Raw genomic sequence first — 21,477 nt, forward strand, 5'->3', positions numbered from 1 at the left:
TAGTGATAGATAGCAAGGAATCCTGATTTGTTTTGTTAAAAGATCCCTGTACTTCCCCTTAAAACAGGTATGATATAAAAAGAGGTGTTGGGGTGGGGGGGGAAGGCGAGCAGTGGTTGTTAGCAGGGAGGTAGAGAATGGATCAATGGGAGGCATTCCTTACCCTTTCTTAACCTCCCATGAAATGCCCACTCCTAGAGAGGTACATATAGAAAATGTAAGCATCCTGATGCCAAATCTTCATGTCCTTAGGGAAATGACTCCAATAACTTTACTTACTAGCATACTCTTCTCTCCCCTCCACCTCTCGCCCCACTCCTGCCCTGAGGCCAGCTACTTACCTGGCTCTAGTAACTGTGATAGCTATTCGTGAAGGTGGTTCTGTCACTCAGCCTGCCAGAATCCTGGCTCTTTTAAAGTTTCCTCTCCAAAGTCTCCCCCCAACCCTGTCCTCATGGAATGTGCATACTCCCATACCCGTCTAATCACTCAGAAACCTCCCTCAAGATCAGGAATGTGCTGTGTGGGCCTATGTAGTATGGTGTGGTGGTGGCCCATCACAGCAGGACCTCTTTCCCTAGGAAGTAGCCTCGGACTTATAACACCCCTTTCCCTGGACAAAGGCATGCCCATGCTTTTTCTCCAAGAGTCTCCAATTTTAAGAGATCTTAACTTTGGGGAAAGTAGCATAGGGAAGAGTAAGTGAAGAATGCAAAGTATGAGTTCTGAAACTGTCATGGGAGAAAATGCAAGAAAGGTAAGATTGAGAAGCAAGCTAGCATGTGACCCTCCTGTCCTCCCACCCTCCTCTCCACATCCCCCACCCCAGGCCTCTCTAACTCACTGTTCAAGGTGCCATTTGATGGCTTCTGTCTGCATGTCAGTACTCAGGCAAGTGAGGATTAAACGTGGCACCTCTGGAGCTGTTGCTCTCCCAGCCCTGCCACCCAAACCATTCCCAGCTTTTTAGGAAAGGCAGCAGAGGCAATAAAAGGGATTTGCAGGCTCACACGCTGTGCCAGTTCAGCAGAATCTAAGCCTGGCCCTGCCTTCCCAGCACCGCTTAGGGGGAGGGGGTCCCTGGAACATTCACTGCAGGGAGGTGTATGGGGTGGTGGTGTTGGGAGGGGGCTGGGCACTAACTTCTATCTGTAGGGGAAAAGGGCCCTACCTCCTCTCTACGGATACTGTACTTGCAAGGGATTAACCTCAGGTCCCAGTTGCAGCAGAGGAGAGGCTGTGAGCATGGAAGGACACAGTTTGAGTAAAGGAAAGATATGGAGGTAATGAGCCAATTCCAGGAGAGGGATGTGTGTGGAACCACAGGTGCAGAGGCAAAGGTCAGTGGTACTCTAAGCCCCAAAGAAACACACATACTGAGGATATGGGCATCTTTGTCATTTTAATTGGAATCTCATTATGAAAAATAAATGTGAACTAGCCATTCTGAACCTCCCTTTCCAACTCCCCCAAAACATGGGAAGCACAGCAGGGAAAAGAGAGCAAGAATCCAAAGGGTGCACTCCGCACCCCCCCAACATAGGAGGAAATGGCACTCTGTCTCCCCCTACGCCCCAACTCCTTTTGATCCGGAAGAATAAAAACATTTTTACAGAGTCTCATGGTACATTATCTTCAGAAGATAGGAGCATGATATTTGTTTGCAAGGACTCAGGATCTCTTAGAGATCAGAATTACCTAGGATTGAGGGGCACACAGCCCCTAGTTCAGGCAGGGGACCAGTACAGATGTTTGGTGCCGTTATTCCTTCAAAGTATGTGTGGGTTTCTACGTGTTCCTACCCTTTTCTAGCCTCTCTGTATGGTAGGGTGAGTGGGTGGATGAGCTTCATAAAAGGGATCAGAGCCTCTAGTATCCCATCCAATTGATCAGAGGTATGGTGCATTATATGCATTCTTCCCAACTCAGCTCAGGGCTTCTCTCCACCTGTGAGCACCAAGGCCTGTAGTATGTCAGAGAGCGACACGATGCCCTTTACCACATTGTTTTCTTCTACAACTACTAACCGGTGAACCTGGCACAGGAAGGCAAGGGAGAAAGGAAAAGGGTTTCAGTCTAACCTCACCCAAGTAACCTTCATATCCCCTGCCCTATTTCCAGGCCTCCCTCTTCATTCCACATCATCACCGCTATCCCCTCATTCCCAAGTCTTCTGATTCTCTTTCCCCACCTCGGCTTCCACACAGCCTTTAATGATGGTTTCCAGAGTTTCATGCTGGTAGCACTTGAGTACACCCTCAAAGTAGTGGGATCGATGCTGTAGTGCTTTTGTCACAGTTATGTCCAAGTTGTTATAGGTCTTTTCTGCTGCCAAGTTCTGGAAAAATGAAGCAAAGAGCCCCAAAAGCATAATTTCCAATTCTCTGAGCCCCAGTTCCATCACACAACAAATGGAGAGTTCAGGAGAACTGGGTCATCTCCCAGTCCACAATCAGCCAGTAAGATTCAGTTCTTGTCTCACACCAGGATGTAGAGGCCAGTGTTACCAAAGCCCCTAAACCCACAAAGAAGAATTCCCTCCTTTCCTTCCTTCCCACATTCCCCAATCCCTCCTTCCTTTTCCCTACGACCTGGTCCCTCTGAAGTCACTTACAATGACATCAAACTTGGAGTAGATGTCCACCACACGCCCTGTTGAGAAGAGAGGCATCTTAACTAGAAGGACTTGGAATCCAGCAATGGAACCCCTGCCACTGCCCACAGGACACCCCTGTGGACGCAGATATCCCCCTACCCTTCTTTTCTCCCTTCCCAATTCCTTACCTTTCTCATCTAGCCAACAGGCAAGGCAGAGACCGGTGCTGAACAAAGATGCCTAGTGCCACATAGACAGGTGTGGTGGTACGCACCAGAGCAATGTTGGCATAAGTGCCTATCTGGAGCTCCCTCCAAAGACTTAGACATGAAGTCCGGTTTGGGAAACTCTGCAATCTGGTGGGGAGACCAATTAACCAGACCTGCCAGGTCCTCCAAACAGCCCTCAGACACCAACTCCCAGCCCAGCCCAGCCAGTGATGGGAGAAGTCAGAGAGGAAGAGAATGGCACTTCAAAAAGTTTGAGGAACTTGAGGATACGTTTGTGGGTGAGGATATACAGAGTGTTGCCAGAATCAGGGTCAATGACTGGCAGCCTGTGGATCTTATTTCTTATCAGTGAGGAAACGGCATCAAAAAGGCTGTGGAAGGCAGGGCAAGTGATTAGCAAAGTCAGACCACCGCCAAGACGTATATGTATGGAGTCACCACTCCCCCTACCCTTTCCAGGCTCCTTGTGATGATTCTGAAAAAGTGGGCAGCAGCTCACCTGGCATTAGGAGAGATGCAGACAAGAGGCTTAAAGGAGTCTTGAAGGTACACCTCTGAGAGGAGAAGAGACGGTTTAGACACAAAACGCCACCAAAAACAGCTTCCCAAGGAAATGTTCCAGTCCCCTCCCTGTCCCCTATGACTCCCTACTACAAACCTCTCCAGGTTTCTATCTTATGTTCTTCCAGCTCATAGATCTGTACCTGGAACAGAGGTAACACGGTTCAGACTTTTGTCACTCTCTTCCATAGCCCCCGACAGCTTGTTCCCTGAAGGTGGAGGATGGGATAAGAACTGTACACCCCATGGAGAAGCAGACTGAGGCCATGAAGAAGACACTGCAGTGGTAGGGCTTAGAGATGGGAACTAAAGAAGAATCAGTGGTCCCTGACTATAGGTGCCAGAATCAATGGTTGGCTGTGGGTTCCTCACCAAGGCTGACTTGTAGTAACGGTGTAAGAATATTGATGAAGTCAGTGATGGTCAGCATTCCTGGAAGCCAAATGGATACTTAGCATTGTACCTTCCCACAGCCCTCAGATGAGGGAATCTCAAGTGTTACCCCCCACTTTCCCTCCATGCCCAGCATGATGACATCATCCCATTTCCGTGGACCCTTGCTTACCCACAAAGCTCTGTTTCTTGGCTGTCCCATAATGGGGCCGCCCGAACTCCATTTGTGACAAGGGCAAAGAAGGCTTTCTTTACCTGCAGGCAGGGGGTGGGTAACAGAGAAGGGTCACTAGGGCAGAAAACTGGAGGAGGAGGAGATGAGGCATAAGGGGAAAGAAGGCTAAGAGTAGCCCTACAAGGTGATGACTTGGGATGGGATATATAAAACTAGAGGCCTCAGGGAAAGGGTAGAGGATAAAAGCCTCACTCACCTGCAGCGAGGTATCAAACACAACCAGTTTGGAGCTTGTGGGGATCAAATCGTAGCATCGATGAGATTTCATGAAGCAGGTATAGACAGCACTGTTGGATTCTGGGGTCTCTGCATAGCATGAGGGGATTAGTATTCTCCCTTCATTCTATTGCTGTGAACTCTGCTCCCCCATCCCCCCACCCTTCTGTCAAAGAGGAAGAACACATACTTGAGGGCTGTAGTTTCCCAAACCTCTAAGGCTTCTCTCCACAAAGCCCTCCTATTCCATCTACCTTGCTCTTCTTGCTCCCACCAAACTAGACTAGACAAGGTCTTTTTGAATCCAGCTTATTCTCAGTCTCCCCAGGCTAGAGATCATGTCATCATCTTTTAGCAGGACTATATCCATTCCTGTCAGTAGAGAATGATCTCAGATTCCTCTGAGGAAAACCTCTTGGTAGCTTGTTCTTGTCTGAAAGGTTCTTCTCTTAACTAAGTTTTTTGTTTGAGTTTTTTTTTGCGGGGCAATGAGGGTTAAGTGACTTGCCCAGGGTCACACAGCTAGCAAGTGTCAAGTGTCTAAGGTCAGATTTGAACTCAGGTCCTCCAGAATCCAGGGGCCACTGCTTTAAACCACTGCACCACCCCGCTGCCCCCATTTTAGCAAGCTTTTGATGGAATGTGATTGACTGCCTTATCCAAGCCATTTCAATTCAATACCATGTTGGTGGGTGTCAGTAAAATGCCATGTTGGATGGATGGACTTCCTGCTTATGAGAAGCTCCTGCTCACTAAAGCTTTGAGGATAAGTCTAGGGCCAGACCAGGGTGGGTGTAGAATCCTGGAAGTCCATTTGGTGAGTAAGAAAAATCCAGTCTGTACCAGAAGTCAGGCCTTGGAGAGAAGGCAAGTTTAGGATCCAGTGAACACTGAACCCATCTCCAGCTCAAGTCTTTTTATTCTTTGTCAAACTAGGGAAATAGCCATAGCCTACACTGCCCTACTTCATACCATTCTGTGCCCAGCATGGATTTTTTTTTTTAAAACATAAGGAAGAGAGCTGCCTCTATCCTTTATTCTCACAAAGCCTCTCCAGTCCCTGAGGTTAGTATAAGGTTCCATCTGAAAAGTCCACAGTAGCTTCAAGGAGTCCCAAGAATGGCCATGGGGGGCATATTTAGAGCCCCCTAACTGGCTTTCCTGCTCTCCACTCAATTCATTCTTCATGCTGCTGTCCCAGTAATCTTCCTAATGTTAGTAATCTTTTAGTTTTCAATGGCTGTCCACTGATTAATGAATGAGAAGCTCCTTACCCTGGTACCCAAGGCTCTCCACAACCTTTTGACCGCCAACCTACCTTTCTAGTCCTATTTCATCCTACACATTTTCTTCTACTCTACTTTCAAGCCAGACTAGATTAGCCTCTAACCTTCTTCTCATCCTTCCCTCACTCCTCTCCAAATTTGCATTGTTCCTGTTGTTTAGATCAATCCTCCATTCTATCTCCTAATGCTTAAAGTCTCCTCCTTCCTTTAAAACTCAACTTAGATACCAGTTCTTTCATGAACTCTTCCCTCTTATCCCAACTGAGTCAAAGTGGTCTTTCCTCAAATTTAACATGTTACTTTTCTTGGACCACCCATTCATTACCATAGTTATTTGTGCACGTGTCTTTCCTTCTACCTCTTTAAGTTATAAGTTGTATAGAGGCAGTATGGCATAGTGGATAGATGGCTGTCCTGACAATCAGGGAGTCCTAGGATCAAGCCTACCTCTGACACATATTGGCTATGTGAGCCCAGGCAAGTCCTTGACTTGTCAGTACTTGAGGCAATTCTCTAAGTCTAAAAGGGTGCAGAGAAAATAATGACGGATGGTTAATGGGGCTTCCTCAGCTGGAAAAGGTTCCCTATACCAATGAATCACAGGTCCTGATCCCTTGAAGCAAATTCTGTGTCATATCTTGGAGTCTTAACACCTAGGGCAGTAGCCTGCAGATAACAGTTATTTTTAAAAATAAATAAATGGAAGAGCATTTCATGATTTTGGGGGAGGTATTGTCTTTCACACGGTAGAGAGGTACAGTTGTATGGGCAATTCAGGGTTCTTTCATAATGGTTCAAAATGGATAGAGGAGTTTGGGAACACCTTGGTTTTTAGTACTACATCCCTAGTCCATTCCATTCCTGACTTGAGATGTTGGGAAATTCTTTAAGTCTTCAAAACCATCCCAGATTTGGGTTGCACACTCAGGGTGATGTAATTAGAGACTCTGGGTGACAAAAGGTTGGTGATTCTAGCTCTGGGTCTTAAATGGTAACAGGGACTTTTAGAATGTGGCCTTCTGGCCTATAGCCCTCCCATTTACAAGAGTTCAGAATTCTACCCTGAAAAAAATCCTAATTGTCTAAATCACTTATGACAATCCTAATAAGCATCACTATAATTCCAAAATTATTACTGCTGCTCTCTATTTAAACTACTGATTCTAATTCTTATGAAGTAGCCTAATGTCTCTAGCTTTTGGCTCAGCCCTGATATCCAAATAAGAAAGAAACAAAACCACTATTAGAAGACAAATTACAGTCTGGCCACTGCTTCTCCCATACACACTCATTCTTCTTTGAGTATATCATGAATGAAATACATTACCTTCCAGAGCTGGGGTGCATTTTTCCGTACCACTCTCTGGAATAGTGACCTGGAAGTACAAACAAAGGAACTAAGCCTAATTTAGGGTCTATTTAACCTAGCTGTGTTCCTCATGGCACCTGAATCACTCCCTCTCCCAGTATTAAGGTATGGCAGTGTAGAAGAAACAGGGCTTCAAAACTGACACTAGTGATTCTGAGCCTAGGCTAGGATCCCAAAGCTTCTGAGGTGGACCAAAATCTGGGCCTAGGCTTGCCCCCCAAAGAATCTGCCAAGGGGGTCCAAAAACAGGACAGTGGGATACCACTGCCTTCCCAAGTACTATCTTGAGCATAAGGACCATGCTACTTGGTCTCTACCATGAAAACAGGTTGCCAATGGAAAAGAACCCTAGCAACTGGCAGCCAATCAGTCATCACAAGTTGAATGACTGAAGGGTAAATACAAACCATGTTCTGTAACTGGGGAGCTTTGTTCCCAATCCCAACCCCAATCCCTTTAGTCGATCTGTTGATCAGTCAACAAGCATTTATTAAATGCCTACTACAAGCTAGGCACTTCTCTAAGTATTGGGGATAAAAAGAAAGATACAAAAACAAACGGTTCCTGCTTCACAGGAGCTGTCTAATGGGGAAACAAGGGAACAAACATTTATTAAGTGCCTTTTACTATGTGTCAGCACTGTGCTAAGCACTTTGCAAATATCATCTCATTTAAGTCTCACAACATACAAACAGTTATATACAAACAAGATATATACAGGATAAATAGGAGGTAGTCTCAGAGGGAAGGCTTTAATGGATAACAGGGACTTCAAGAATGTGGAATAAGATTATGGAGGTCTTCTTGCAGAAGGTGGGACTTTAACTGAGACTTAAAGAAAGCCAGGGAAGCCAGGAGGTAAAAATAAGGAAGGAGGGAGTTCCAGGCATGGAGGACAGTCACTCAAAATGCTCAGAATTAGGAGGTGGAGTGTCTTGTTCGAGGAACAGCAACAGCAGTGTCACTACATCTTAGAGTATGGGGAGGGCAGTAAGGTGTAAGAAATCTTTGAAGGTAGGAATGGGCCAGGTTATGAAGAGCTTTAAAAGCCAAACAGAAGATATTATGTCTGATCCCAGAGATAATATGGAACTAAAGCAGTTTATTGAATGGGGAATAACATGGTCAGACCTGCACTTTAGCAGAACTTGATGAGCTAGAGCCTCCCACAACCAAGAGAAACACTAGCTCCTATGGACACAGAGAAGATAAAGGGACAGTTTCTGCCTCCTCCCTTTGCTCAGAGTAACCAAATCTTGGGTGAGTCTCTATACTTCTCAAAGTTTGGGATACCTTGAAAATGTCAATGTTACCTAAAAGGAGTTATGCTGATTTCTATATGTACTGCCAACTCCAACTCAACATACTCTGGGAATGGTTCCAAAAACTACATTTCTGCCCCACAAATTTCTGCAAAAATCTGAGGCTAAAGGTCTTGACTGGGGTCTTTTGGTTGGTTAGTGAACACAGGGCAAAGACAAGCTGAAAGGAATCTCCTTCCATTGCTGCTATTAGCAGCACAGGGCAACCTGTCAACTGCATGTGATATTTTGGCAATGCCACTGGAACAAATCTCACCACCTGCACATGAAGCTTACTGAGCCATGCATCAGATCCATACATGTACACAGGAGAGATGTATTCAAAACATAGACAAGAGAACACAACATACAGAATGGAAGACTGGCTCACACAAAGAGAGAAACCAAGAACTGGAGCAGTTGTCTACTTTGGCACTCGTATACTACCTTGTATTGTGGTACTTTTTTCATACAGAAATATCTTATCTCCCAAACTAGAATGTAACCTCTATGAAAGCAGGAATTTCTCTGTATCCTTCACAGTAACTAGGCAACATGACTGGTATTCAATTTGTGGTTGATCTTCCACTAAACTTACCACTTTGGTGCCTCATTATAGTATGAAGGTAACTTTTCATTTTGTATTAGATACTGTATTACAATGACAAGCCAGAATGCTTAGAGTGCAAGGCTTGGTGATTAGCCCAGTTAAATTCAGAGAAACTCATCACCAAAAGGGTAGTTACCAAGTGATGATTTTTGACACAGAAACTTATAAATCCATCTAAGCTGTAGAAAAGCTAAAATCTTTATTGGTGGAGAGAATACCTATATGGATGAAATCACAGATTATTTGAATTACTGAAAAAGATTATGATGGGCATGGGCATGATGACATGGATGGTCAAAGAAGTGCACTAAAACAAAGAAAAATATACAACCATACACATCACTAGGTGACTTTATCTTTATGACTATTTTCCTCCTTGTATTATCTGCTCCTTAAAAATTTCTGCTCCTTCTTACCTCCCAGAAATGGTATGGAATGAACTGAGATAGTAGTGTGCTTGGGAACAAAGTTGCTATGTAAATGTAAGGGAGTCATATATAGACACAGATGATCTGACAGACATCTGCACAGGAAGCCTGGAAAACTGAATTTCAAGGAGCACAAATGCATAGAAGCTATACAAATGTATAGATCCGGTCACAGATATATTCAGAGGCAAACCTAGACAAAGAAAGTGGCAAAAGTAATTACAGCTAGGTTTATACAACACTTTACATCTATTATCTCATTCGATACAAAAAGTCACTCATTCGATACAAAGAGTCACAGGAGAACATATCTAGAACTTCAAGCAGGAAACATCAAATAGTTACTGAGTGCCTACTGTGTGCAGAAAGCCCTATTAATAACTTAGACCTTCCCAGGGTGGGGAGGGCTATCCAACAGCCTCGGTTCTTCCCAGGATGTCTTCCAAGGGCATTCCTCCCGTGCTGGCCAAATCCTTCTACGCTACTCCTTTAAACTGCAGGATTGAGCTCTTTCAGGCCAGACATAACTTATCCTGAATTTCACTCCGTGATCAGACTGAGGATAATTTAGCTCTTAGTGTGCGAGCTCTTTGCTCTTAGTTTCCATGCCCCATGTTACAGAATCTGATTCTTAAAACTGCAAGGGATTCTGGAGATCATTAGGTCCAGCTGCGGCTAGAGAGATGAAGTAACTTGCCCAAGGTCAGTTCGTTGATGGAAGAGTTGTTATTTGAACCCAGATGTCCCGACTCCCAGTCCAGTCCCTAAACCTATAGGGCTGACGTCCTCCTTGTGGCATTTTTGGAGGTGCCAATTTTCCTCTTTGCAAAGGAAAATAACCCGCCCCCCCCGCCTCTTCTTTCTTTTTTAAAAGAGTTAGTGAGGATAAACAGCTAACGTGAAATGGGTGGGACGCTTCTTGGAGGAAGAACCCCCGCATGGGAACGCTCCTCAAGAGTGGGCTGGCGCAAGCGGCCCGCGTCCTAGACTCCCTAGCGCCGGGAAATCAGGAGGCCCGGCCTGCTCTTGCCTGGAAGGGACCGAGGGTCTCGGAGCAGGCCGGAGACCCTCCCTCAGGAGACCAGATCCAGGCTACGACCCAGCTCCCTAGAGCAAGTCGGGCCCAAGAAGACCTCAGCGCAGGGGCAGCCCCAGGCTGTGTGAGGGACAGGGGTCACCGGTATGGAGATCGGACGTCTCCCCCCACCCCCGCGCCTCCATTCCTCAGCCCAGCAGGGGGTCCCGGAGACTTCCGCCGCTAATCCCTCCAGCTCGGAGCCCTCGCCCTCTCACCGTCTCCATCCCGCTCTGCGCCAGTTCCTTTAGTGCCCTCCGGGCCGCTTCTTCCCGGATCCGCCCCTTCCGTCACTTCCGACGCCACCACCCTACTTCCGCCCGCATCACGTGAGGAAGTCTCTCTCGCGCGCGCGCGCGCACGGCCTCCACCCTTCCGGTAGTGTCCAGTCGCCTACGAGTGGCCGAAGGGGCGCTGCCTTTCCCCCACCCTTCCCCTCCCCTCCCGGCCGCGTCCGGGCCCCGGGCCGCTAGCGGCGGCGCTACCGAGCGACTCCAGGCGACTTGTATTTAAAATGCTTTTTTTTTTATTTGTCCTTTAAAAACAAACTTGGAAGAAGCAAAATCCAAAACTTGCCCTTTGCCTCTCACAACATAAATTATGTACAGTTCATAATGATCGCCGATACAAAACATGCCACGGACAGGGGCGCTGGGGGCGGGAGGGGCGAGGCCTTAAAAAAGGGGGGGGGGAGTCATTTCATCTGTTGTTACGAAGGACAAACCTTGCTGTACAGCATACACAACACAAAATAAAGTCTTCACGGGATTCACACTTGTCAGCGATTTTTTTTTCCAAGGGAGGCGGAGGGAGGGAAAAGGGGAAAGGAGAGTCCTGGAGGTGAAGGGGATCCTTTAAATGGGAAAACTGAAAATCGAATATGTGCAAGTGTAAACCAACCCAAAATTACAAACACGGGAGGGGGGGGGCGCTTCCGATGCAATTATACAAGCGGGGAACTTAAAAACAAAACAAAACAAAAAAACCAAAATTCCAACCTTGCAGCTTGGTTCTGAGTTATAGTTTATATAAAAATTAAAAACTGTATAAGGTTTCTTCACTAAGATCTACAGGACTATCAGATACCTAGCATATGCTTACAAAGTCTGCCCCCCACCCCCAAACCCCTATCCCTCCCCAATCCCAAACCCAAACCTGGGCTCCAGCCCAGTCTGGGAGCCAGTTAACCAATGGGTATGGCCCAAGTGCTCTCCATTCCCAAGCAGCCTAGGCCTTTAGCTCTTGGAAAGGAAGAGTGGTTGGGGGTGGTGAGGGCAGGACCCGAGTGTTGGTGGTAGAGAAGCCCAGTCTCTTGCTGCCTGGTTTATTTACAGCCGCTTCTCTTTGCTCCTTGTGGAGGTTGGGGGGCTGGGGGAAGGAGGGGGGACCGGGAAGTTCTCTTAAACCTTTGCATCTTTAAACAGTTGAGGAAGCAGCTTTTTCTTTTTCCCTAAAAAAATCTTCAGCCTCCCCCCCCACCCCACTGCCACCCCATTCTGTCTCAAATTAAAACACAAAACAAAAACTTAAAAAAAAAAAACTAAAAACACAACAGCGACTAGGCTCCCTGTTCCAGCCCTCTCCACTGGCATCACCTTCTTCATCCTCATGCTCCAAATTTTTGATTCTTTAAAATAATTACAAAATGCCCATTGCCCACAGCCCCTAGAAGAGAGAACTGAATAAAAACTTCATCTTCAAACCTATGGCTCCCTACCAGAGAGGGGCCTAGGAGTTACTCCATCCCCCCAACCCTACCCCCCCCCCACTCCAGGAAGAAGTTCAATCAACTGCAGCACAAGTTTAGGGAGGGAGATAGGAGAGAAAGGAGGGAGGGGACCCGTCACCCTCTGGCTCCCCTAGGGGCCAGCTCACTTTTGTGCGTTATAAAAGTCCAACTGTACATCTGGGAGTGGGGAAACTGAGCCCAGCCCCTGTCCCCTCCCCTCACCTTTACAGCAGTCACAGCCAGGGGAGTGGGGGAGGAGCAGGGCAGCAGGTCTGGGATAATGGAGGGCAGCCCCCCCACAAGGGGAGCCCCGGGTGTCCCTCCCCTCGCCCCCTACCATTTATAAACTGGTTTTGTAAAAAGAAAATAGATATATTTATATAGAATATATAAAGCACAAAAATTAGTAGTTTTACATTTGCTCTCCCCAGGGGGTGGGGGGGAGAGGGGAGGGTTCTCACCTCCTGCTGGCCCCCCCCCCATGCCCCACATGACTATATACAATCCGGCTTATAAATAGATAAATACCCCCCCACCCTCCCCACGATGACACTAAGCTCCCCTACCCCCAACACCTCCCTTTCCCACCAGACCAGCAGCAGTTTGGTGGCTGGGGAAGTAGGGAGCTCTGGGCCCCAACCTGCCCCATGGGGAATGGGTACACAACTCAGAGAACCTCTTTCCCCTCCAATTCCAGGGAGAGGCTGAGGGAGGCACTGGGCTCATGATGGGGTTGGGAGTACAAGAGGAGGACACCCTGGTTCTGAAACACAACCCCAACACCTCCCCTCCCAACTTGTTCAAAGGGAGAGAGATGCCCAGCTTCTGAGGGGATCAAGGGGTCACCCTCTCTCAATCACTTCCCATCAGCCCTAGTCACTACCCCATGCCCACAGTTAAAAACAGATTTTTTTTTTCTAAAGATTTTCCTTTTTTCCCTCCCCTCCCTTCTACCCCCAATTCAGACAGGGGGTTGAGGGATTAGAGGGCTGGGGAGAGGGTCTCACATTTCAAAACAGCAAAAAATCCAACACTTAAATGAGGTAGGTGTGGGTGCAGGATCTCCTTGCCCGGCTCGCCTGCCTTGCCCGCCCCACCCGGGCAGCTGGGTGCCTCTTTCCCGTTCGTGTTGCATTTGTCAGAGAGAAAACAAGGAAACACAAAACCAGAAAGAGAGAGAGCTGGAAAGAGGGACAGAGAGACACAGAGGAGAAGAGGGAGACAGAGAGAGAGGGAAGGAGGGGATTAGGAAGTGGGGACAGGACCCAGCGGGCAGGGCCAGGTGTGGGGACCCAGCCTTTGGGATTGTCAAGCTTAATCAAGTCTCTTTGCAGCCTTGAGTTGGACTGGGGACGTCAGTGGGAGCACTGGGGCTGGGACACCCAAGCCGCCACCCTCCTCACCGTCTCTGCTGCCTCCCAGACGGTGCCAGGTAGAGCCCAGCCCATATCTACCCAACCCCCCACCCCCCGAACCTGAGATGCCCAATGGCTGTTTCTGTCTGTCGGCTCCTGGAGCTGGGGGCAGATATGCCAGCCTGGGGCCTGTGGTGGGGGAGGGAAGTCATCCCTGGTGCCCAGAATGGGCACTGCCCCGGGGCCCTTAGCCCCATCCTGCTCCTGGGGCTCTGGTCAGCCAGCAGCCCCAGCTCTGGGTCCTGGCTCTCTTCCCCTTCAACCCTTTTGGGAAGGGCTTTGGAGGGCTTCCCCTGCCCAGCTGCCTCTGAGCTTAGTTCATCCACTTCCGGCAGTTCCAGGCTCCACAGTGGCAGGGGATTTTGTGCTGATCATCCTCAAAGTCAAACTGATAGTCATAGGTCAGCTGGGAAGGGAAGGGAGAGAGAATCAAGTAGAGCCAGGCTTTAGAAAAAACGAACCAATTCAAAGGAAATCACACGACAATGCCATCACTCACCTCCTCTCCTTTGGGGATGCGCCGGCTGGAGATGATAATGATCTTATCCTCCTTATCAAAGGTCACGACCTCTGCCACACAGTTGGGGGCACAAGAATGGTTGATGTACCTGAGCCAGGAAAGACCAGGGAGAGGTCAGTGTCAGGGGAGCCTGGCTTGAAGGCAGTTCAGATTAGGGCCAGTTCTACAGTGCCAGGCCCCTCCCTCCCTCCCTCTCCCTTCCTCTTACCTGGCAGGGCCTCCAGTAAGTGTGGCATCAATCACATGCTCATTGTTTATACGAAACATATAGATACCTCGATTCTGTAAAGAGGAAGAGAACAGGAAGAACAGATTCAATGAAAGGTCCCTGGGTTTCCCCAAATGTCTCTCATTTTCCCTAGGAGACTCAAGCAAGTTGGCCCACCAGGGCCCCCGGAAATCCTCCGCATAGCTCCTTTCCTCAGCTCTAACCTGCTCCTCGTAGATCTTCTCACGACGGTTGGCCACCTCATTTCGGATGATGGTGCCAATGTACTCAATGACCATTGTGTGCTTCTCCAAGTCCTTGGCAGCGTAGAGCCCCAGGCCCTGAATACGAGATCGAGCTAGGTACACATTGTTCTTCCACTCAGTGCGAAGCCGCCGGTACTGGGATGACTTGGAGTGCACAAATTGCTTGCTGTATGGGGTATTGGTCTCGCCTGTGAAGGTGCTCTGGTATGCCTTGGACATGCTGGTGCTGTTGAGGGTGTGAGGCCTGGGGGCAGCAGAAAATATGGCGAGTCAGATCTCTCCTAGAATGAGCAAGCACACCATGATCCCCAACCCCAACCCCAGGATATGGCAAATGTCAGCCAGGCCTTGGGACATGGGCTACGGGCATATGGGTGACGGGGGCGTGGTGGGGGGGGGGCCTAATTTACTGTAAGGGTCTCCACTCTGGTAGGGCAGCAGTTAAGATCCATGTCCCTCTATTCCAGTGGATACAGAAAAGTTGAGAAGGAACTAGGGGTCAAATGGGCTAAACTCCTGTTCCCTGATGTGTGGCTACTGTTCACCGTCTCATGACTAGCCTAACATGCTCTTCCCTCAACCGCCCCTGGAGACAGGCCGCATCTTAGCATTCCAGTCAAGTCACTGGCCTATCCCTCGGATCTCTATTCCCAGGGCAGATTCAGAATTCTGTCCCCTTACCACAACAGAATAATTCTTGAGAATTTAAGTTGTTTACCCTTCTGCCTGTCTTTCTCCCACCTCACAAACATAAAGACACAGACTATGCAATACAGGAAAAGGAATAAGTGACCTGTCTGACTCTATCTCCCTCCCCCACTGCCCCCATCCCCACCTTCTCCCTCAGCAACCCCCTAAGCTGCATCCCTGCCCTGCTCTGCACCACCACAGACCAAGTCCAGGCCTCCTTGCTTGGGGCTTGGTCACATACAGCGACAGAACTTTAAAATCGTTTCTGTCTTCCTGTAGCCCAGTTGGTGGGCTGGGGTCCACTAATGGCATAGTAGGAAAAGTACTGCCCAAGTCAAGAGACCAGGGTCTAGCTCTGGCTCCATCTCTGACTTGCTGTGTGACCATGGGCAAGTCAATTCACTTATCTGGGCCTCAGTTTTCTCATCTGAAAAAAAGGGGTAATACCACCTGCCCTACCTACCTCATAAGGTTGTTGTGAGGATCAAATGAGATAATGGATGTGAAAGCGCTTTGGAAAAAAAAGTATAAAATGCTATACAAATGTGAGGTTTGAATGTTCTTCTAGTTATCATTCCTAGGGCCACTTCAGCCTAGGGGAGGTGGACACTAGCACTCCAGGGTGCTTCTGAAGGCTCCCTTTGAGGCTCAAGGTAGAGGGAGTCAGAGCCCCTTAGAAAGGCAAAGAACTGTTGGCTCCCTCATCCGTCACACTGCTGAATACCAGCCTATGGCACACATTCCCAGCAATACTTTCCCACCCTCCACCCCTACCCCAAACCCATGGCTGGTTAGGCAGGAAGGACAAGAGCAGTCATAAGGGAGCCCTTTGCTCCAGCCTCCTCTATTCAATATGTCTGAGTGATTTCCCAACTTTTCCAAGGGAAAAGACGTCTAACAATTTCAACCCATCTCCTCCCCACTGTCACCCCAAGGTCTCCAATCCTCCACCCTGTTTCCTACCCATTCCCTTGGCTTCATACCCCTCCCAAACCTAGCTCTACATCAGAGTCCCTCACAAAGAGGCTCACCGTTTGTAGTGAGTGAGAATTTTGGGCTCAGAGCGGGCACAGCCAGTAGGGTTGATCATAAGTGGCAGTTCCATCAGTGGGTGCCGTCCATATCGAAACAAATAGTTGTGACAGCTTTCCACCCCGGGCAGCTGTGGACACAGTGAGCAATCTACCATAGCCCAGGCCCTTGGGAGGAACACTACCCCAATTAGCCCAGCCCACCCCAGCCTGCTCTCCTCCCTCCTTACCGACTCTGCAATTCGTAGGACGGCATGCACTGTCAACCCAAAGAGCTCCTCGCCCTTAAGATACTCTGGGAATAACCGAAGCATGTCGGCTTCCTTCCGCATGGCAGCCACTGGCTCAATGATACGGTTCCACACAGCTGAGAGAGAAATCAAATGACCATCAAAGTGGCTGTTTCCCCCCAGATACAAGAGCTAGTTTTTTGTTTTTTATGAAGATTGCCCCTCTGTAGGCCAGTTCTTTGGCTCTAAAGACAGTGAGGAATATAAAGTAGAAATATCAAAAAAGTTATTTCTACCCTAACCCCCGAGAGCAAGGAAAATACTGATCAGGCTTAGGATCAGGCTAAGGGAAGCCTGGACCCAATCTACAGGGACAGGGAAGTATCCTCTCCACCTCTGATGAGGGAAGGAAAAAAAAAAAAAAGAACAGAAAGATTGAAGTTGGACAACATAAAAACTTGCCCCCTCTAACGGATGCCAGCCACGGAAGAGGAAGATTGAAAATCTTCAGTATATTAGAGCAGAGAAGTGGGAGGATGACTGAGGTGACCCACCCACACATAGTACACACTCCCTGCCTCCTGATAGCCTCACCCTAGGGAGGGAGCCTCACCCTGGGGGGACGCATCAGTGAAGACCAGGTCCTCTAAGCCCTGTTCCATGACCTTGATGATGAACTCAGGCCTCCCGTTGTTCTCAATGATAGAGCAGCGATAGCAGCAGCGCCGGTTGTTGGTGCGTAAGCTCCAGTAGATGCGTGTGGCCTCATAGCCAACTGGGTAGAGGGCTGTGGCACTATGGAAGTCGGCCATCTGGTGGGGCAGGAGCTGCCCGATGGCGTGGAACACTAGCCCTCCCACCCGGAACATGTGTAGGCGCTCACCACGCTGGATGATGCTAGCGATCTGCTTCACCTCATCCCGCTCGATGTAGACACGTCGAAAGACAGCAAAAGAACTCAGCTCCTGCTCACAGGGCCCCTTCAGCTTGTGAAGGGGGCACAGCATCGTTTTGTCCTTGAAGAACATGCACTTGGCCCGGATGGCACAGGCAAAGTGGTAGACGCTAGGACATCGCAACCTGTTACAGCTGTTAGTGGCTCCTGTACGCTGGCACAGCGAACACTTGGTCAGTAGCCCTCGGTGGAGGGCCCCCTCGACATTCATCAATGCCCCACCCTGAGTTTCATAAACCTCTGTGGACCACAGGGCACAGTTGAGGTGGACCCACAGGTCCAGATCGAGGTTGAGGAGGCGGGCAGGCCCGTCAGTAGCTCCATCTCCTTCTTCGTGGCAGAAGCAGCAGCGCCGAAGGTCCCGGGGCACTTTGTCAGGTCGCAGAGCTGTGCCCAACTGTTCCATGAACTCAGCTACCTCCCGCTCACCCTCCCGCCGTCCGCCACCCTTCTGGATCGTCAGCAGCAGCCGTAACCGTTTCCAGCGAAGTCCTTTCCACTTCTTAAGCCGGGGTGGCCGAGCATCCTCACCCTCTTCGGGGGGCCGGGCTCTGGGCTTGGGGCGAGCTGCTTCAGGCATCGGAGGTGAGGGAACTAGTGGTGGGGGTGATGGGGCTGAGGGTTCAGCTGGGGGGCTGGCAGGGGAGGGAGCTGAGGGCGAAGGGGGAGGGGAAGGTTCCTCAGGGGGTGGGGCAGAGAGCTGACGGACATCCAGGTTGGAGACGTTGTGGATATAGCAATGCTGGGCAGGCAGGTCTGGGACAGGGCTTTCCTAAAGAGACAATCCCATACATTAGATTAAGGATAGCCACTCGGGGTACCAGACTGATATCTATCATTGTTCCTTCCCAAACCCCTGAACCTGCCCTTCTGAGGCCCTCTGCCCTGACCGAACTGCCCTTCCCATCCCTCCCCACTCCAGTTCTGACCCTTCCCATCCCATGGCCCCACCTGCTTGAGGAGGCTCAGGATGTCCAACTGGCTCTTGAGGGTGTAGCCTGGTAGCACCGCATCAAATTGTTTCAGCCAGTCATTGCCACCGTCGGCAGGTTTTCCCCCTAGGTTTTTCTCTTTAGCACCTGGAAGAAGAAGTGAGGTAGAACTCACTACCCTTTGAATCTACTGCGGTGTGGCAGCCCTTCTCCCTGGCCTCCACCCCATCTCTGCCATACTCACCAGGCCCCTCGGCTTCCCCCTTCTTGGACTCGATAGCCCCTGCTCGGGCAGGGCTCTCTGGGAACAGCACCTCATAAGAGCTGGGGATCTTCATGCTCAACAGCTCGGCCACAGCCACCATGACACCGTTCAGATTCTGACACGGGGGAGGCAGATGTGTCACCTGAGGTCCCTCAGGGTGGCACCACCATTCCAGCAGAGGCCAAGGCTCCTACCCTCCCCCACCGCCCCGTCCCCCCCACTCTGGTGTACCTTGGCGGCAGCGGCAGAGACGGTCAGCATGACAGACACCTCACTCCCCTTGCCTTTTTCCCAGGTGGTGGCAGACAGCTTTCCTGTTGGTTCTAGTTCCAAAGCCCCATATGGCTTGGTATCTGGGAAGACTAAAGGGGGCAGGGAGACTTTGAAGGCCCAGCCTGTCTCTAACCGTCCCCCTCAACAAGAACAAAAACCTAACAACATGAACAAAGCAGCCACTAATATTTACTCCAGGGCTTACAAAACCCAAAACATTCTTTCATTTGATCCCCACAATAACTCGTAAGCATTATTATCCCAATTTTGCAGATAAAAACTGAGGCTTAGGGGGTGGCTAGGTGGCGCAGTGGACAAAGCACCGGCCCTGGATTCAGGAGTACCTGAATTCAAATCCGGCCTCAGACACTTGACACTTACTAGCTGTGTGACCCTGGGCAAGTCACTTAACCCCTATTGCCCCGCAAAAAACAAAACAAAACAAAACAAACAAAAAAAATCTGAGGCTTAGGCAGCAGGCCCAGAAGAGAAGGTGAAATTCAAACTGTGGGGGCCAAATCCGATATAGAGAGAGTTAATTGAGTGGCTCACCGTAATATTGGGGTCCCAGAAATAATGGGGAACCTCTAGGTCCAAAGCTCCACTCAGGACAGGCCAGGTGTGGCCCCTCCCAATCAGTCTGCCAAATTCCATTATCTTACCACAAAACCTAGGTCTTTCCTGACACCAGGGATGTCTGCTTTTTCCTAGCCCACACCACAGACATGCACATACACAGACCTGGGATGCTGGCCCGGGGGATGATGGGAATAACCGGGGAGAGGGCCCTGTCCTCCTGCTCCTGCTGGCCAGATACCAGTTGGGGAAATCGAGGTGCCTCCTCCCCAAGAATACTCTCTGGTGAAGAAGCTGGGACGATGCTGTCAGGAGAGTCACTCTCCTCATCACTCTCCATCCTATAGACCAGAGACACAAGGCATGTTAGCACCACATTGTGGTCACTCCTCCCCATTCTTGTCAAGCCTGCCTGAAACCCCAAAGGCAGGGTAGCCAAACACCCCAACCCAGTGCTCATTTCATTTCCAACCTGACATCCTCCGTCTGGTTGTGAGGAGGTGTGGGAAGAGCTGCCAGCAGGTCCAAACTCTTCACTTCAGGAGCATCTGGAGCAGAGGGAGAGAAAGGACATAGTGATGAGGTTGGCTGGAACAGAGGGGCCCTTCCTCTCCAACATCCCAAGCCTCGCCTTTCCTGCTCTCCTGATCCTGTTGCTCTGACAGTTTCCCCAGGCCACAGGGTCTACCAGGGGCCTAGGCAGAAGCAGCTTACCTCTGTCCCCACCTCCACATGCTTCAAAAGTCTGGGTTTTCAGAACCCCCAAACCAAGAGGTGGGAAGGAAACAAAAAACTCATTATGCTTTTTTTCCAAGGGATGATGGGGAAGAAAGGACAGAGAGCTACATTTTTTAAAGGGAGAGTCTACTACCCTCTTGGGTGTTGGTGGACTTTATTGCAGTCAGACTGCCAAGCTGGGCCTTTTCAAAACAAAAGACGCCTGCCCTAGGCAGAGGGGGCCTTTCTCTCTGCCTCGCCTCACCATCTGCTGCTTACCCCTTGGTCCCCCATCAGGCTCTCGGGCAGGGGCCGCATCTTTAGGTTGTTCCCCCAGGTCTTCAGAAGGAGTGACCCCATTCACCAGTTTCTGCTGTACTGATGGGGGTGGGGTAGGCGGCAGAGAAGAAGGCGGCGTTGGCGGGTTACTCAGGTTATTCTAGGGGGTCAAAAAAGAACAGCAAGTCTGATGGTGAACGAGTCATCTTAATGCCCCTACTCTGGGTAGGCTAAGCATTCCCTCGGACCCTCCCATCTCAGCACGGTGCCTCCCCTTCCAGACCTTCGTAAGAAGCTGGGAATAGTAGTCAGGGCCAGTGGGTAGCGCCCCACTGCCAAACGCCCCCCTCAGCTGGCTCCGCCCATTGATGAGGCAGCCACTGCCAAAGGGGGCAAAAAGGCTGAAGTTGTTGGTGATGCTGGGTTCCGTAAGTGGCAGCAAGGACAGTTCCTGGGTCAGGGAGGAGAGAATAAAAGCCATGAGAACACTACAGGATTTAAGCCCCTAGAACTGAAGAGTTAGAGAAGGGGCTCCCAAGGGTCTTCATCCCAGCTTCCTCCCATCTGCCCTGGGGATCACCTGCTTGAGCTGTTTCAACAGGGCCTCATTGGCTTTCACCCCATCTTCCTTCCGGAGCTTCTTGCGGGAGCTTGCTACCCTGTCGCCCGCCTTCTGTACCCTCTTGGGCTTGGGGGTCAGTGGTTTCTTGGCTGCAGCATCCTGTGACAGAAAGGTCCACTGTAATGGTCCCCCCTCCCACACCCACCCATCCACTTCCCCTCCAACACTATGGGACATCTCATGCCTAGCTTTAGAAAGACCCCAGTTCCTCTGGGCAGTGCCACGCATAAAGCAAAGGAGGCTTAAAGGGATGTATGGAGGCCAGAGCAGGCAGAGATTACACGTGCCACTCAGCAGACCAAGCCAAGGCCACCCTAGCCATGACACTCACCTCCTTGCTGATGGGAGTGCCCTGAAGCTTCTGCTCCAAACCGGCCAGCTTGCTGTCAATGTGCCCATTGATCTCTGCTCGGAGCCCCTCAGGTCCGTGCCCTGTGCCAAGCTGCACATTCTTTGCTCGAAGCAGCTT

The 21,477-nt window shown here is 49.8% G+C and overlaps 2 protein-coding genes across 2 annotated transcripts in view; both read right to left on the reverse strand.

The window, feature by feature from the left end:
- Positions 1-1,712: 1,712 nt before the first annotated feature.
- On the reverse strand, positions 1,713-10,633 carry PRKAG1 (protein kinase AMP-activated non-catalytic subunit gamma 1). Its single transcript, XM_043966429.1, is given in 15 exon segments — positions 1,713-2,035; positions 2,192-2,338; positions 2,615-2,654; positions 2,794-2,906; positions 2,908-2,952; positions 3,071-3,197; positions 3,326-3,380; positions 3,485-3,530; positions 3,760-3,786; positions 3,788-3,819; positions 3,953-3,971; positions 3,973-4,035; positions 4,212-4,321; positions 6,845-6,893; positions 10,519-10,633. Coding segments are annotated over 15 exon segments (987 nt in total). The 5' UTR covers positions 10,528-10,633; the 3' UTR covers positions 1,713-1,930.
- Positions 10,634-10,780: 147 nt separating this feature from the next.
- Positions 10,781-21,477, reverse strand: part of KMT2D (lysine methyltransferase 2D) — a 37,805-nt gene continuing 27,108 nt past the window's right edge. Inside the window, 16 exon segments of the mRNA XM_043966428.1 lie at positions 10,781-13,850; positions 13,944-14,052; positions 14,173-14,246; positions 14,397-14,682; positions 16,160-16,290; positions 16,390-16,526; positions 17,003-18,116; positions 18,296-18,423; positions 18,521-18,656; positions 18,773-18,903; positions 19,556-19,731; positions 19,863-19,938; positions 20,387-20,546; positions 20,670-20,837; positions 20,967-21,107; positions 21,340-21,477. The exon segment at positions 21,340-21,477 is cut by the window's right edge and continues 2,751 nt beyond it. Of these exon segments, the coding sequence (XP_043822363.1) occupies positions 13,758-13,850; positions 13,944-14,052; positions 14,173-14,246; positions 14,397-14,682; positions 16,160-16,290; positions 16,390-16,526; positions 17,003-18,116; positions 18,296-18,423; positions 18,521-18,656; positions 18,773-18,903; positions 19,556-19,731; positions 19,863-19,938; positions 20,387-20,546; positions 20,670-20,837; positions 20,967-21,107; positions 21,340-21,477 (3,198 nt within the window). The 3' untranslated portion in view covers positions 10,781-13,757.

The sequence above is a fragment of the Dromiciops gliroides genome, chromosome 5 (assembly GCF_019393635.1).
Source record: "Dromiciops gliroides isolate mDroGli1 chromosome 5, mDroGli1.pri, whole genome shotgun sequence".
NCBI classification, from domain to species: Eukaryota; Metazoa; Chordata; class Mammalia; order Microbiotheria; family Microbiotheriidae; genus Dromiciops; species Dromiciops gliroides.